The following is a 14,582-nucleotide window of genomic DNA, read 5'->3' on the forward strand; positions in this document are numbered from 1 at the left end:
ACAAAAGCAGAGATATAAACAACCCTTCTAATTACCGAACCATCATGATCAATCCACTTTTTGGAAAGTTATTTGGCAGCATGGTAAAACAAAAAATCAGTTAAATGGGCTAAAATAGAAGGCAAAAGAGCAAAAGGGCAAGCATGCTTTAGACCGAAACACTCTACTTTAGATCACAACATCACTCTCAGATATTTGATAGAGAAAGTTTGGGACACTCAGGGGGGCTGAGGCTTTCTATTGTTTTGTGTACTTTAAAAAAGACTTTGACACAGTGCCACCTAACAAACTTTGGGACAGAATGGAAGAGTTGGAAGTTCCTAAAGAACTTAGGTTTGTTGTTCACAGATTATATGAGCAAGTCAAAGCTAAAATCAGAATGATGGAAGGGCTATCAAAGGATTTTGGTAGCAACATTGGGGTTAAGCAAGGGTGTTCGCTATCTCCAACATTATTCGGGCTCTATATTGACAAGTTAGAATAATGGATAAACATGACCAATGGGGAGGGGATACAGCGTGCCCACTTTGTGATAAGATTGCTCTTATATGTAGACGATCTCATAATACTTGCTAGAATGGCTAAAGGTTTGAAAGAACACTTGAAAGCACTAGAAAGTTTTTACATGAAGTGGGAATGCAAGTGAACGCTAGCAAAACCAAAGTTATGATTTTCTTGTTGAAGAAGAATGGGGGTATACAGGATGAGTTCTTGTTTGAGGGTAACCCTCTTGAGATTGTGGCGGAGTACAAATACTTGGGCATAGATTTTCATAATAAACTCAATTGGGATACATGTATCTGGAAGGTGTTATATTCTTTACAAAACAGGTGTAGGAACACAGAATTATGGGATTGGATGACCATAAAAACTCTTCTTGGTTCACTAGTCACTCCGGTTATTCTATACGGATGTGAAGTGTGGGGCAGTAGTATGTCCGAACAGAAATGCTGACAAGTAGAAAGAATTCAAAAACACTTCATCATGTGCAATCTTAAAGTCAAGTTCATGGTGCTATATGAGATCTTATTGGTGGAGGTGGGTTCCTTTCCGTTAGAAGCCATCGCATTGGTTCAAATTTTAAGCTATTTAAAGAAAACCCAAGGTCTAGAAACACATTGCTAGCCCAAGCTACTCGTAGAAGAAAAACTTGTCAGACGGAAAAGCACATGGATGAAGCAAAATGACAAATGGATGCGAAAGTGGGATATCAACATCCATACTTGCTCCAATAACATTAAAGAAATAAATAAGTTTGTCATGGAAAATTTTCACAATATTTTATGGACAAGGCACATAGGGCGAAAAAAATCTTATTACATTAAAGAATTTAACCCCACTTCTAGTCATGATGAAAAGGCCTATATAAGAGTACCTATTAATTGGAAAGAAAAAATGTTGATGGCACAACTTAGAACTATTTCACACTGACTGCAATGTGAAACTGGTAGATGACAAGTTCCAAAGGAAGAGTGGGCAGACAGAACATGTTTATTCTGTAATATGGGAGCAATAGAGACAGAGCAACACTTTGTCAAGGATTGCCTGGCATATAGTGACATCAGATCTTATTACACAGAGATATTGCAGAACAAAGACTTCAACTACTTATTCTAGGAAGATCAAGTGAAGAGAACAGTAGCTCTGATTATCAAACTTCAGAGAAGGAGAGACAAGTTAACCAAAATTTTGCAGCTAGATTATTTCCACTCCTGCCTTGAGGGGGTGATTGTGTGGGTCCCATAGGCCACTTTAGGCTCATGGATGTCATTAAAATCTATCATATCATATATGCCCATGTATGGAAAGCGTGTAACTTGACATGAATGCAATTATTTTTAAAATTATTTGGGAAAAGAAAACACATTTAAGATTTACAATTTTCTAGTAGTTTTTTTCTTTAAAAAATTCTCTTATTTTTTTCACTGACTATAAATAATATTTTTTAAAAGCCCCTTGTGTATGACAAGCATAATTTGAAGTAAATTTTTTGTGTTTTTGTTTTTTTAAAGTGAAAGAATTGCTTGTAGTTTGATGCCATGTAATTTATTTTTAAGAAAATTTTTTAAAATAAAGTTATTAAAATAATAAGAGAACTTATTATTTCAAGCAAATGGGCCTATTTTAGTAGAAATTAATTGAAATTTTTTCAAACAACATCTTACATATATGTCTAACGAGCTTATTTTGTTGGATATCGATTTGGTCTTTAGGTTGTATGTCTAACTAGGTCCATAATTATGGTTCGACTACCTCAGTCTCTTTTAAAACTAGAAGACAATGTCAAAATCAACCTTGAAATTCAAAGTTTTAGAAACAGGATCTAGTTTAGGAAACGAGATCTCATTTACTTTTCTTTTAATTTATGATGGATAAATGTTATTTGAAAATAGGATCCCATTTCAAAGGAAAATAGGATGTTGTTTCTAATTTTTGATGCAAGGTATCAAAGTGAAATGGGGTCTTGTTTTGTTGAGTGCAATTTCACAAATTTGGTTAAGTATGAAACTTCCACAAAAAGTGGACTCAACTTCTTGCACTTACTCAACACTTTAATTTTCATCTTTTGTTCTTTTTTGGTGAAATATATTGAGGTGCTATCAATGAAAATATACTATTTTATTTAGTGTTTTATGTCATAATTTGAACCTTGCTTCATTTGAGGGCAAAAACTATTTGTTTTCAGAGATCAAAGGATTATTTACTCATTTAAGTTTATTGAGGGAAACCTCATTCAAAAGTGATTTTGTAGCAAGAATTTGTATGTAAGGTGTGAGATATTTAGTCCATTTATTTAGATGTTTATTTGATATTATTTGACATTGAGTGTATTTATTAAGGTCCAACATTTTTCTTTTTCTCACGCAGTCTATTGTGACATCTTTTAAGGTTTGTAATTTATTTGAATGATATATATAAATCATTATTCATCCATAAGATTCTCACCTATTCTCATCTCACCCTCTTGAGCCCTTCTAATTAGTGAGTGAAATATTTTTCTTATTAAAAATTCTTGAGGTTATTTTAACATACATTAACTTGGGTCTCTTTCACATAAACTAAATGACTATAAGGAATGGACAATTGACTTGGATGCTTCTTAAATTCACCATAAGTTTTTAGTTCTTATAATCTTCCTAGATTATCAAATGTCAAAGAGGAAGAGGATACTTTTGAAGACCCATGTGACAATGTTGATTTCTCGTTATTTGTAATATCAAACAATAAATTTACTATGACATTTGAATTCAACAAATTGATATTGAAGCATTACGTTTTATTTTTATGGTGATTTTTTTGTACAACATGATACTATGTTGTATTATGAATTAGTCCATATTCTTAAGTTGTAAATACCCATTAGTTTATGACTTTGCTTATGAACACAAACCCAAAACAATATCAATAACCACATCTACATATTAACCCCAAACCAAAAACTAAGGAATAATTATTTCATTATGCATATACATGCATACCTATATGTTTGCATAAAGTTTTAGATCTTGAAATAAGGTGTACATTATGTTTTTACACATATGCAAACTATACATGTTGGAATCTGAAAAGATTAATAACCCAGAAAACTAGTGCAAAGAGTAAATATATAAACTATGAATGCAAATGATACAAAATCAAAATAGCATCATAGAGTTAGTCTCCAAGAGAGTAATGCAAATGCTAGAAGCAAAATAGCATTAAGAGGATGCAAAAACAAGAGATACAAATACAAGCCAGGTAGCATGCTTATATAGGCTAGGAAGAGGGAGGAGGTGGCAACACCAACCAATGAGGAGCAACCATCTATCCGACTAAAGATAGCAAAGTATCTTCCTAAGATAGCTAATGGATGCTCACATGTAGGAAGGTGACACCTCACAACCATTCACCTAATAAGACATGCTTTATTAACCTAAGCGAGATTATTAAAAGTGTAGGAAAAACCTAGCAAAATAGTAAAAATAAAAAACTACACTAACACCCCCCCATAAGCGAAGCTTAGGTGGATGCTAACCTAGCAAAGCTATGAAAGCAAGAAAATGGGTCCCGACAACAAGGCCTGATCAGGTACCCAATACAAGAAAAAGAACTAGATGAAGGAAACTAAGCCTCCAATCTAGGAAATGTCCCAAAGAGAGGAACAAAAAAGAGCATGAAGCATCTCTGAAGCATGAAGCTACAAACTCTGTCAAAATGCTGATCTATAGAACCTCCATGGAAATAGAAGGCACGAACCATCAACCAAAGAAGAATAGAACAACAAGTGAACCCCCCCATAATGCTGAACAGGGAGAGGGGTGACAGGAACACTGAAATGCAATGCCAAAAACATCTGCAAGAAGAAGAATCAGGAACACCAATAGTGCAATAGAAGTACAAGCACAGGATAAAGGGCGGTGTCATCGACACACTGCATGGGCTAATGTCGTGGAAGAAAAATTCACTTGACAAAGGTGGATGAGCACAAAATGGCAAAACATCATGACCCCCCATGGCACTTTATAACTGAGTGCGAGTACAGACAAACACAAGGTGTACAAGATCCCAGATATGAAAAAGTAGGCACTTTATCTCAGCGCGTTTAGAAAAAAAGGAATGCAACAGAATAGAAGCATACAATGCTCAGAAGTCAGAAAGAAGAGTGAGCCAAAAGAACAGAAGAAGAGATTCTAGGACCTGTAGAATCCAAGTAATCCGCCAAAGTGTGAAAGTGCAAAACTCGGAGGAGAAAGAACCTGGAGTAGAATCTGGATAAAAGATCTCTGTAATTGAATAACTCACAGAACCAGCTTTCCAATGATATCTGGCGAGCCCAGAAAAGAGTCCGAATGAGCAAGATATGGCTCTTGGAAGACAAAATAGAACATCTGGCTTTGACTACCAAAATAGGCAACCAGATTGTAGCAAAAATAAAAAAAACTTGTACCATTATCTCCATCTCAGAACCAGCTTTTCAATTCATTTTTCAGATTGAAAAAATACGTCCGTATGCTCAAGTTATGGAAGAAAAATTGACAGGGCCTCCTCATGAAGACCATATGCTAAAAGTGAAACTTGGGCACAATAATCAAGGAAAAAAATAGCACCACTGTGATCTACTCAAAAAATCATGCACTTTCAAAAAAAGAATCACCTTGATACGAGGTCGTATGAGAAAGTTATGATCCTTCGAAGTTTCCAAAACGAGAACTGTACACAATCACGGCTGAGAATCTGCAATTTCTGAAGAATTCATGCATGAAAATAAAAAAACAACTCCACTAGTGAATAGAGCACAAAAAAATAGCCAAGTTCATAACAAGAATCATCAAAATCGGAGTCCGTATGAGCAAGAACGAGACATTTGAAAACTGCATTCAAATCTGCGGCTGCCAACGGAGAGGGGTATGGCTGTAGCTTTGCATGCTCGATTCTGAAAAATATACAGCTTGCATGCAAAATCTAAAAGATACCCAGATGGTTTTTTGGGGTTGCGAACAAAACCCAAAAAGAGTTTTTCTTGTTGATGAACAGAAGATGTTGCTGTAGTGTAAATCAGACGCCTTTAACAGTAAAAAATGGCTCCAAAAATCAGAAAACGACCCCACCAACCAAAATATGACATGCAAATGCTGGATCAGCTTCCTAAGTCCATCAATGGCATGTTGGAACCTGCAAAACTGATTGAAAAGTCCTAATATGCATGCTGGTTGTCAGATTTGAGATTGAAACCCCAGAAAAAAATTGTTTTTGTCAAAACTTTTCTGATTCTCAGGATCATCCAAAGATGCAAGAGAAGAGCATACTTCATTTTTCAAAAAACTACAATAAAGTTTATTTGCCCCCCCCCCTCAAATCTCTCAAATAAGGAAACTAAAATCTACTCTTGCACATAGAAAAGCTCTGATACCATGTTGGAATCTGAAAAGATTAATAACCCAGAAAACTAGTGCAAAGAGTAAATATCTAAACTATGAATGCAAATGATACAAAATCAAAATAGCATCATAGAGTTAATCTCCAAGAGAGTAATGCAAATGCTAGAAGCAAAATAGCATTAAGAGGATGCAAAAATAAGAGATACAAATACAAGCCAGGTAGCATGCTTATATAGGCTAGGAAGAGGGAGGAGGTGGCAACACCAACCAATGAGGAGCAACCATCTATCCGACTAAAGATAGCAAAGTATCTTCCTAAGATAGCTAATGGATGCTCACATGTAGGAAGGTGACACCTCACAACCATTCACCTAATAAGACATGCTTTATTAACCTAAGTGAGATTATTAAAAGTGTAGGAAAAACCTAGCAAAATAGTAAAAATAAAAAACTACACTAACAATACACACAATATATATATATATATATATATAGGAAAGTCCAGAGTTATTGAGATTTTAATTTTAAATCATATATATTTTAATTAGTTTTTAAATTAAAGCATTGAGAACACATAGCTTACCTATATGTATTTTATATTATATATGTGCTAGTACCAATGGCACCCAAATATTGAATACCAAAAACATTATTTATTATTAATATACAAATCGAATTATGTATTTCATAATAATTATTGAAACTAATTTTGAAGAAAGGTTCACCATATAGTGTTGTGGTGAAGTTGAGCTTGTGTTGTTGTGTTCACCAAGGTTCAAACACCCATTTAGGTTGTTGCTTTTGATTAAATAAAATAGGTTTTAATGGGTGCCTGAAACGCATCGGTTTACAAAAGAAATAAACATTAAGTCCTGAACCAAAACAATCAACAAAGAAACAAAGGGCCAAAGAAGGCCAGGAGAGCTATACAAAAAGGGACAACCTCTAAACAAGTAGATGAGCATCACGTTTTGAAAGGACCTAGAACCTTATAAAATACTGACCATCAAGATTTACATTTTGGTCCCATCTTTTGGGAACATTAAGACATATCAAACGAAGGTTTGGAGGACTTGACTTTTTTTCCTTTCATTGATGTACATCCATCCTCCGCCTTCCCAGCAACCTTCTACCAATCAGGGCCTTCAAACCCACAACCAACCCCCAACACCCTCACTACAAGAGATAAAACAACTGAAATAACACCAACACTTGTGTTCTAGACAACAATAGAAGAAGGGACAACATCACCATTTTGAAATAGAGCCACTAGTGGGACAACATTCAACTTAATAGTTTCAACAACAGATGAAGGGGCAACTGCAACATTCTTGGTCACCGCTATAGGGACAACATTTGAATCATCAGAGACAACAACAAAATCCTCCACTAAAGAAAGATCATTCTAAGAAGAACTATCCAACCCATCCACAACTATGGATACTTTTTGAACTATGTAGTGATCATCTAAAACCCCCAACCACCAAGAAGGTGATTTCTTCAATCTAACCTTTTCAGAGGAGCATCGCACAATGAGACGGCCAGTCTTATGCCATCTCCTACATTTGAAGGGAATACCTTATAATCAAGAAGTTGAATCCAAGAACCAATTGGAGAGGCCAACTTAATCATTTCAAGGAGCCCCTTGGAGACATCAATATCGACAAGAATGTGAGCATATGTCATCCTATACACATTGGAAGACGTTGAATCAACCAACAAGAAGTCCCCAAGGGCCCCCCCATAGCCTCCAAGACTGAATCCAACCAAAAGTGAAGGGGAAGATTCAACAACCTAACCCAAATAGGAATCTTATTAAAGGATTCAGAAGTCGAGTCAAAATCATTATACCAAGGTTTGGCCATCAAGGGGAACCTCTCCTCCCAAGAGAAACCACGACATAGGATGGAATTTCTATCTTCAACATTTGCAAATTTCACAATTAAAAAACTCCTAGCCACAGGGTAAATCTAAACTAAATCTGAAATGATAGGTTTCCAATATTTGGAAATCCATGCTTGTAGATCTGTCAAAGATGGCCAAAAACCCCTAAAATGGAAAATAGTAGCTGTAAAAGAGTAGTCCTCCACATCTGTGGAAATCTGTGGGTTACTTATAGAGATAGGCACAACCAAACAAAGCCCCGACTTCAGAACAGGACCCCCAATACCTGCCTCAAAAGTAGCCACATCAGCATAATAGATAATAGATCTCCCACAACAACTCAAGACTGAGCAACAGGGGAATGGTGAGCCTCAACAATAGGAGCCATAGGGGCAGCAATCACGATGACCCTAGCTGCAGTAGAGGGACATAAAGCATCCATCGCAGCAGCCACGTCGACCCTAGCCACAACAGATGGACAAAGAGCATCCACTACCGTAGCTGGAGAGTGAACAACATTCCAATCATTAGCCAAAGAAAATTGGGCGGGAGAAATTGAAGATTGAAACCTAGCAAGAGAAACATGGGCATGAGCAGGAGCGGAAGCAAGAGCGAGATACATGTTATCAAAACCAATTCTTTCTATCAAATCATCATCGTATCATTGAGAGGTGTTAGGGTTAGGACTTGATTTCATTTAGTGTTGGAGTAAGAGTTAAGATTTGTTTATATTGTGTTTAATTAGGTTTATGGTTAGGGATCAACTAAAAAATTATTGTTCAATTATATTCAAATTCAAAATGAGTAGTTAATTTGGTTTGAGTTAGTGTTTAATTAGATTTACGCTTTGGTTTAATTTGCATTTTTAGGATTCAATTGTATTTAGTTTAACTAATTGATTTCATTTTGGGTGGGGTTTGATTTGTTTTATTAGTATGGTCAGGTTTAAAGTTTTTCTTTAATTTTCTATAGGCTTTTGGTTCAATTAAATATAGTGCTTAATTAGGTCCAGAGTATGTGTTAACTTGGCTTAATATTCAAGGTAGCATCTAATGAGGTTCACAGTGATATTTTGATTTGCATAGTCATGGTTCAATTCAATTAAAAATTTCATTTAGGTTAATCGCATGGGTTTAGTTTAGTTTATTGTTAGTGTGCAATTTTGTTCATTTAGTAAGGCTTCAACTCGGTTTACCTTTAGTGTTAATCTATAAATTAGTAGACAATATTTAAATGTTATTGTTTAAAACTTAATTTAATGTCAGGGCTTAATTTCATCTAGTATTATTGTTAGAAATTAATGTGATTAAATGTCAAGGTTATGGTTAAATTTTATTCAATGTTAGGGTTAGAGTTAAGCTTTTCTTATACAATGTTAAATTATCTTTATGGTTAGGGTACAATGTGGACTATTATTGAATTATATTAAAAGATATAATTTAATTTTGTGTGGTTTAGGGTTTAATTAGGTTTACATTTTAGCTTAATTTTGAATTTGAGGGTTTAATTGACTTTAATTTTAATAGGGTTAAATTTTGGTTAGCATTGATTTGATTTGTTTCTATGGTTGAGGGTAAACTAATTCAATTTTATTCCATTTGTGTTAGGCTTAACATAAGAGTTATCAAACAATTTGGTTTGGGGTTGTGTTCTAGTTTGGTTTAGGATTAGGGATTAGGATTCAGTATAGTTTTGGTTTGGGTCATCTTTGATGTTTACTTAAGGTTTGAGCCAAGATTACTTATTATGTTCTTTTAGCTAAGGGATTGAATTTGGTTTAGTGTCAACAATAGGGTTCAATTTGGTTCCATGTGAGGATTAGGATTAAATATTGGTTAGAATTAATTTTCAGTTCTATTGCAGACAGGTTTCCATTTGGATTGAATGTCTTCTTCGAATAGGACTACCATTAGAGTTCGAATAAAATTCAATTTAGGGTTACACTGTACTTTGGTAAAAATTTAGTGGTAGGATTAGTAATTTAACAATTCAAGAGTTGTGTTTTAGCTTTGATTAATATTAGAGGTAGCATTTAGTTAGGCTCATACATAATAATTCATTTGACCTTATGGGTAGAATAAGGGTTCAATTTATTTTAAGATTCATTTTGGTTAATGTATGGGTTCAATTTAGTTTACTATTATGGTTTAATTTAATTTGGTTTACTTAGTGTTTATGTTCAATGTAGTTTAGTTTAGGGTCGTATTTAATGTTTAGCTAAGTTTAGAATGAGGATACATTTTAGTGCTTAAGAGTCAATTGAGTTTCAGATTATGACTAATTTTGCTTCAATTTTATTCAATATAAGGGTTAGGGTTGATTTTTGGTTAATCTTTGGATCAAACACATGGTTTGAATAGACCTATCATTAGAGTTATTGTGCCCCCTCACCATCTCTTGGCCCTATTTACCCTACATCTCTATCTCATGTCTCTCACCCTCTCCCCTTCTCTCGCTTTCTCACACATGCCCCCCTTTTTACCACCCCCCCTCTCTATCTCTGCCATCTCTCTCTCTCTCTCTCTCTCTCTCTCTCTCTCACACACACACACACACACACACACACACACACACACACACACAACCCTCTTTGAATATTTCTCCACCCTTCCATCTGTTACTCCTCATTTACCCCTTAATCTTCTCATCTCAATATTCTTCATTATTAAATGTATCTTGCCCTTAAAGTAGCTTTTATTTACATGCACCTAATTTGCATTTCTTTTCAAATTTTCTAAGATATAAGAAGTTTTAATTTCAAAATGCACCAACATACCCACTAAAATTTTCACATTATCAAAAGCATATATCTAGTTGGCATTTGATGAAAAAATTAAAAGGAAAGGGATTATGATAAAAACTTATTTGTTGTCATCGCTTTTGACTAACTCCTTGTGCATTTTATTTTCTCGAGTTGTTTTTCCATGTTAATCATGATGGTGTGATAACTTTTAATAAGGCAAAATGAGTTGTTGGGAAATGTAAACACCTTCAACCACCTCAAAAAAAAAATCTTTTTGTGAGCCTATAGGTAGGTTTGTCCAATGATACGGGGATAGAGGGGATTTTATTTTATATAATTTTAAAATTTAAAAGTTATTTAAGAAGAAATTTATAAATAGTTGAGATATCAAAGACCTATTACCATGTTGTTAGGATTTTGTTTCGATGCAGATTTTAATTGAATTGAACTACTTTTAAAGTAATTATCAAATATAGTATGAGAATTGAATATAAGCTTTTCGTACAGATAAAATATTAAAATAGAATTGTTATTCTATTTTATCTAAATATTTTAAATTATAGTTCTTTTAGAACATGCTTATATTAAAATTATAATAAAATAATTTTCCCCATTCTTTCAAAGCTTCCAAATATTTAAGGGTGGATATCAAATTACTGTTGATATTACACAATTCATAAGTGGTTGAAATATTACTTGCATTAGTTGAACTTCTTTCTTTAGAATTCATCCAAAATTATAAGTCATTATTTAATAACCTTAAAGTATAATTTGATGGAAAAATGTTAAAAAATACTTCAATTTCTTTTATTTGCTTAAGACCTTTTATTATTTATATTATCTCTCATTTTAACACACATAGATTTCTTAAGAAGAAATAATTTAGAAAATTTAATAAGTGAACATAAACTTTTATATCCATAAAAAAGTTGAGTCTTAAGTTCATAATAATTATATTTTGAAATATTTCAGATATCTATATATTTCTAGATAAATGTATCTGATATTTTTTTTTAATTTTAATATTTTTATTAAATTTACATATATTATAGTAATATAAATAATATTTATATAAAAAAGTAAATTATAATCTGAAAATAATTTATAAATAATTTGTATAAAAATATTTCAAATGGTTTCATAAGAAACCAAATACTAATTTATTTTTCAATGTGAATGACACCATGAAGCCATGCGCAAAGGGGATTAAAAACTCTATTTCAAATTTTTTTTGTATATGTAATGCTCACCTTTGGTGATTTTTTCCAAATCTCAGTGAATTTTTTTTTAAATTATTAATTTCAATCAATGGTAGATATTCAATATAATTTAATGGTTGAGATTAAAAAATACTTACATGAATGCCTCTCAACTTAATTAGCACACCTCAAAATACTATAAAGTAAATAAGAATCACAAAAATATAATACATTTAATAACATATTGACATACTAATATGAATCACTTAAGATACATATTGATGTATACCAAATTAATTAAATACACATTGTTGTGATGTGGAGCCTAATCAGACTTGGAGGACAGACTTGGAGGTTTATTCGACACAGTTTTCTCCCCATATTATTTCTACGGGGGTTTGTGCCGAGATGGAGAGGAGCCACCTCAGACTCCTGCTTGCACGACTTTATCCATATCCATCCCAGCAAAAGCCCTTAATTGTTCAGGGCCCGAACAACTATTTGGGCTGGAACTAGAGTTTCCCACCCACCCAGTCAAAGGGTTCATGCACATTGGACACTGGTGCATCCGACCCAAGATGATGTCAAGGGGCAGCGCCCCTACGGGGTCTTGGGGTAGTGCCCCAAGTGTGCTCCCTATTGCAATAGAGGGTGGGTTCGAGGGGCAATGCCCCTGGGGGGTTTTCAAGGGGAGTGCTCCCGAAGCCAAAAATGATCTTATATTGTAAAAGGTGTTGGCTACTATTTTTCTATTATTCTAGCCCTAATTTTGTAAGTGGCAAAAAACTTGTATAAAAAGGCTTAAGGTTAGAGATTTTTATAACATGTGTGATGCGACAATTGGTTCTTGTAGCAATATTGAGTTGTAACGGATTACAGATTGTAATAAGATTTTAATCACTGGATAATAATAATATTGGACTTGTTGTTGGTGGACATAGCGCTTGGATTGGGTGAACCACGTTAAATCTTGGTGTCTTGTGTTCTCTTATGTGCAATCTATTATTTTCTAATATTGGTTATATTTGCATGTAACTATTATTTCTGTCTGAAGCTAATCCTACCACACCTTTTATTTAAATACATATTAAGATTCATTTTATGCAATACACAATACCTTCAAATTTCAAATTTATTTAGTAAAGTGTATTGCGATTTCAAAAAATAAGGTATGTCTCCTTCTTACAAGAAGTATAAGATAGTTTCATATTAGTGTATATGTAAACGCAAAAATAGAAGGCTGATATTTTAGATTATAAAAGTTACTTTCATTTTCTTCCTCTCAAAACAGTAGCTCAAACTTCACACAAATAGAATAGAACACAATCCTATTCCAACAATAAAATTTTCTTTTAATGAAGCCATTTTAAATTTATACAATTCTTTAGTTCAATGAATGAATGCATGACCATTTCAATTATCATGAGATCAATTAGAAATGGATTTTGGTTTTTGAGTTGACTTTTTAGATATATTTTGAACTTTATTTAAAAAATAGACTTCTCTTTAAAAATGGACTGAAAAAGTTAGTGATCACTTTTCAATTAATGGGAAACGGATCATGCATCTCCAAAGTGTTTATGCTTTAAGTGAAACCTTACGTCTGAGAATAAATTGCAAACTTCAGATAATCTCTCTCAAAAGATGTAAACATTAGAAACATAAAGCATGTATATATAATCTTTCAAACAAAGAGATTGTCATTTAGGATGTTGTGGAGAGTCTATTTGAGTACCTATTTTTCCAATGTCTTTTACAATGTTGATTATAATTTTAGGATTATTAGTTATTTCTTTACAATTTAAAGTTATACTTTTCATTTTAGGTTTATACAACTCCATTTTTCAATATTTAAACATATTAGAGAGATAATATTTATCTGTGTTTAAACATATAAAGGAGAGTCTATTTGAGCACCCATTCTTGGAATATTTATGACACCATGTTTATTATTTGAAAATATACTCTCAATAATCTATAGTTTTACACAACTCTACTACTCAGAACTTAAATGCATAATCTGTTCATATTCATAATGTCATGAATAGTTCATTTGAACACCACCACTTCAAACATTGTTCTAAGAATTCTTCATAACCTATGTTATATTACAAATTCACACAACTCTATTGATTTCCCATTAGACCAATCAGATTTATTTCTATAACTCTGTAGATTAACTTTCTATACATATTTTAAATTTTAATTTTAATTTTAAAAAGTTACCAAAAAAAAAAAAAAAAAAAACTTAAGAAGCCATATTTCTCTTTCCCATTCCGAAAGAAAAGCAGTCATCCATCCCAACAAGTTTTTACTCAATTAAAACCCAAGGAATGGCAATGAATTGTAGAGTTCAACTAACCCATTCTTAAAAAAAAGAGAATGCATACAGTTTTAATAAAGAAAAAAACGTTTACATATATCTGACCTGGTGGGCATAGAGATTTTCATTCATGATGTCCTGAAGACTCCATTTGAGCACCAATTCCTCAAACATTTCTGCCGCCTTCTTGGCTGCTCCCCTCGTTCTACCCATATCGGCAAATTTGATCTTCAAGCTAAAATAAGTTACTAAGATATCGCACTACTGTAGTCAAAACCACAATTGCAATCTGCCCTTCACAGACTATAGAGGAAACATCAATCTTGAACAAGTATTGAGGTAGGGAGTCTTCGTCTCTAAGCAAAGAAAAGTATCCTCAAGGAAAGAGGAAAGAAAAGTATACGTTGATGTGATTGATTTGGATGTGCTATGATTTTGATTGAAATGGAAAAGTTTGAAAAAATAAATTAAATGATTTCTTTATCTTTAAAAAACTCAATATAAAGAAAATCCTTTCTTGTAAGCTGTTCCTTCTCATGGCGGCAAACCTAAAAATGAAGGTAACCCACACATTC

At 33.3% G+C, this 14,582-nt stretch overlaps 1 protein-coding gene across 2 annotated transcripts in view; it reads right to left on the reverse strand.

Moving 5' to 3' along the window:
* LOC149545892 (helicase SEN1-like) overlaps positions 1-14,345 on the reverse strand; it is an 87,694-nt gene extending 73,349 nt beyond the window's left edge. The window contains exon 1 of one of the 2 annotated variants that reach the window (XM_089790870.1): positions 14,113-14,345. In XM_089790870.1, the coding sequence (XP_089646996.1) occupies positions 14,113-14,220 (108 nt within the window). In that variant the 5' untranslated portion in view covers positions 14,221-14,345. The remainder of the gene's footprint in view (positions 1-14,112) is intronic. The other variant, XM_089790871.1, reaches the window with a different exon arrangement.
* Between the last annotated feature and the right edge of the window lie 237 nt (positions 14,346-14,582).

The sequence above is a fragment of the Cupressus sempervirens genome, chromosome 7 (genome assembly GCF_028749045.1).
Source record: "Cupressus sempervirens isolate cs-2001-9-10 chromosome 7, ASM2874904v1, whole genome shotgun sequence".
NCBI lineage: Eukaryota > Viridiplantae > Streptophyta > Pinopsida > Cupressales > Cupressaceae > Cupressus > Cupressus sempervirens.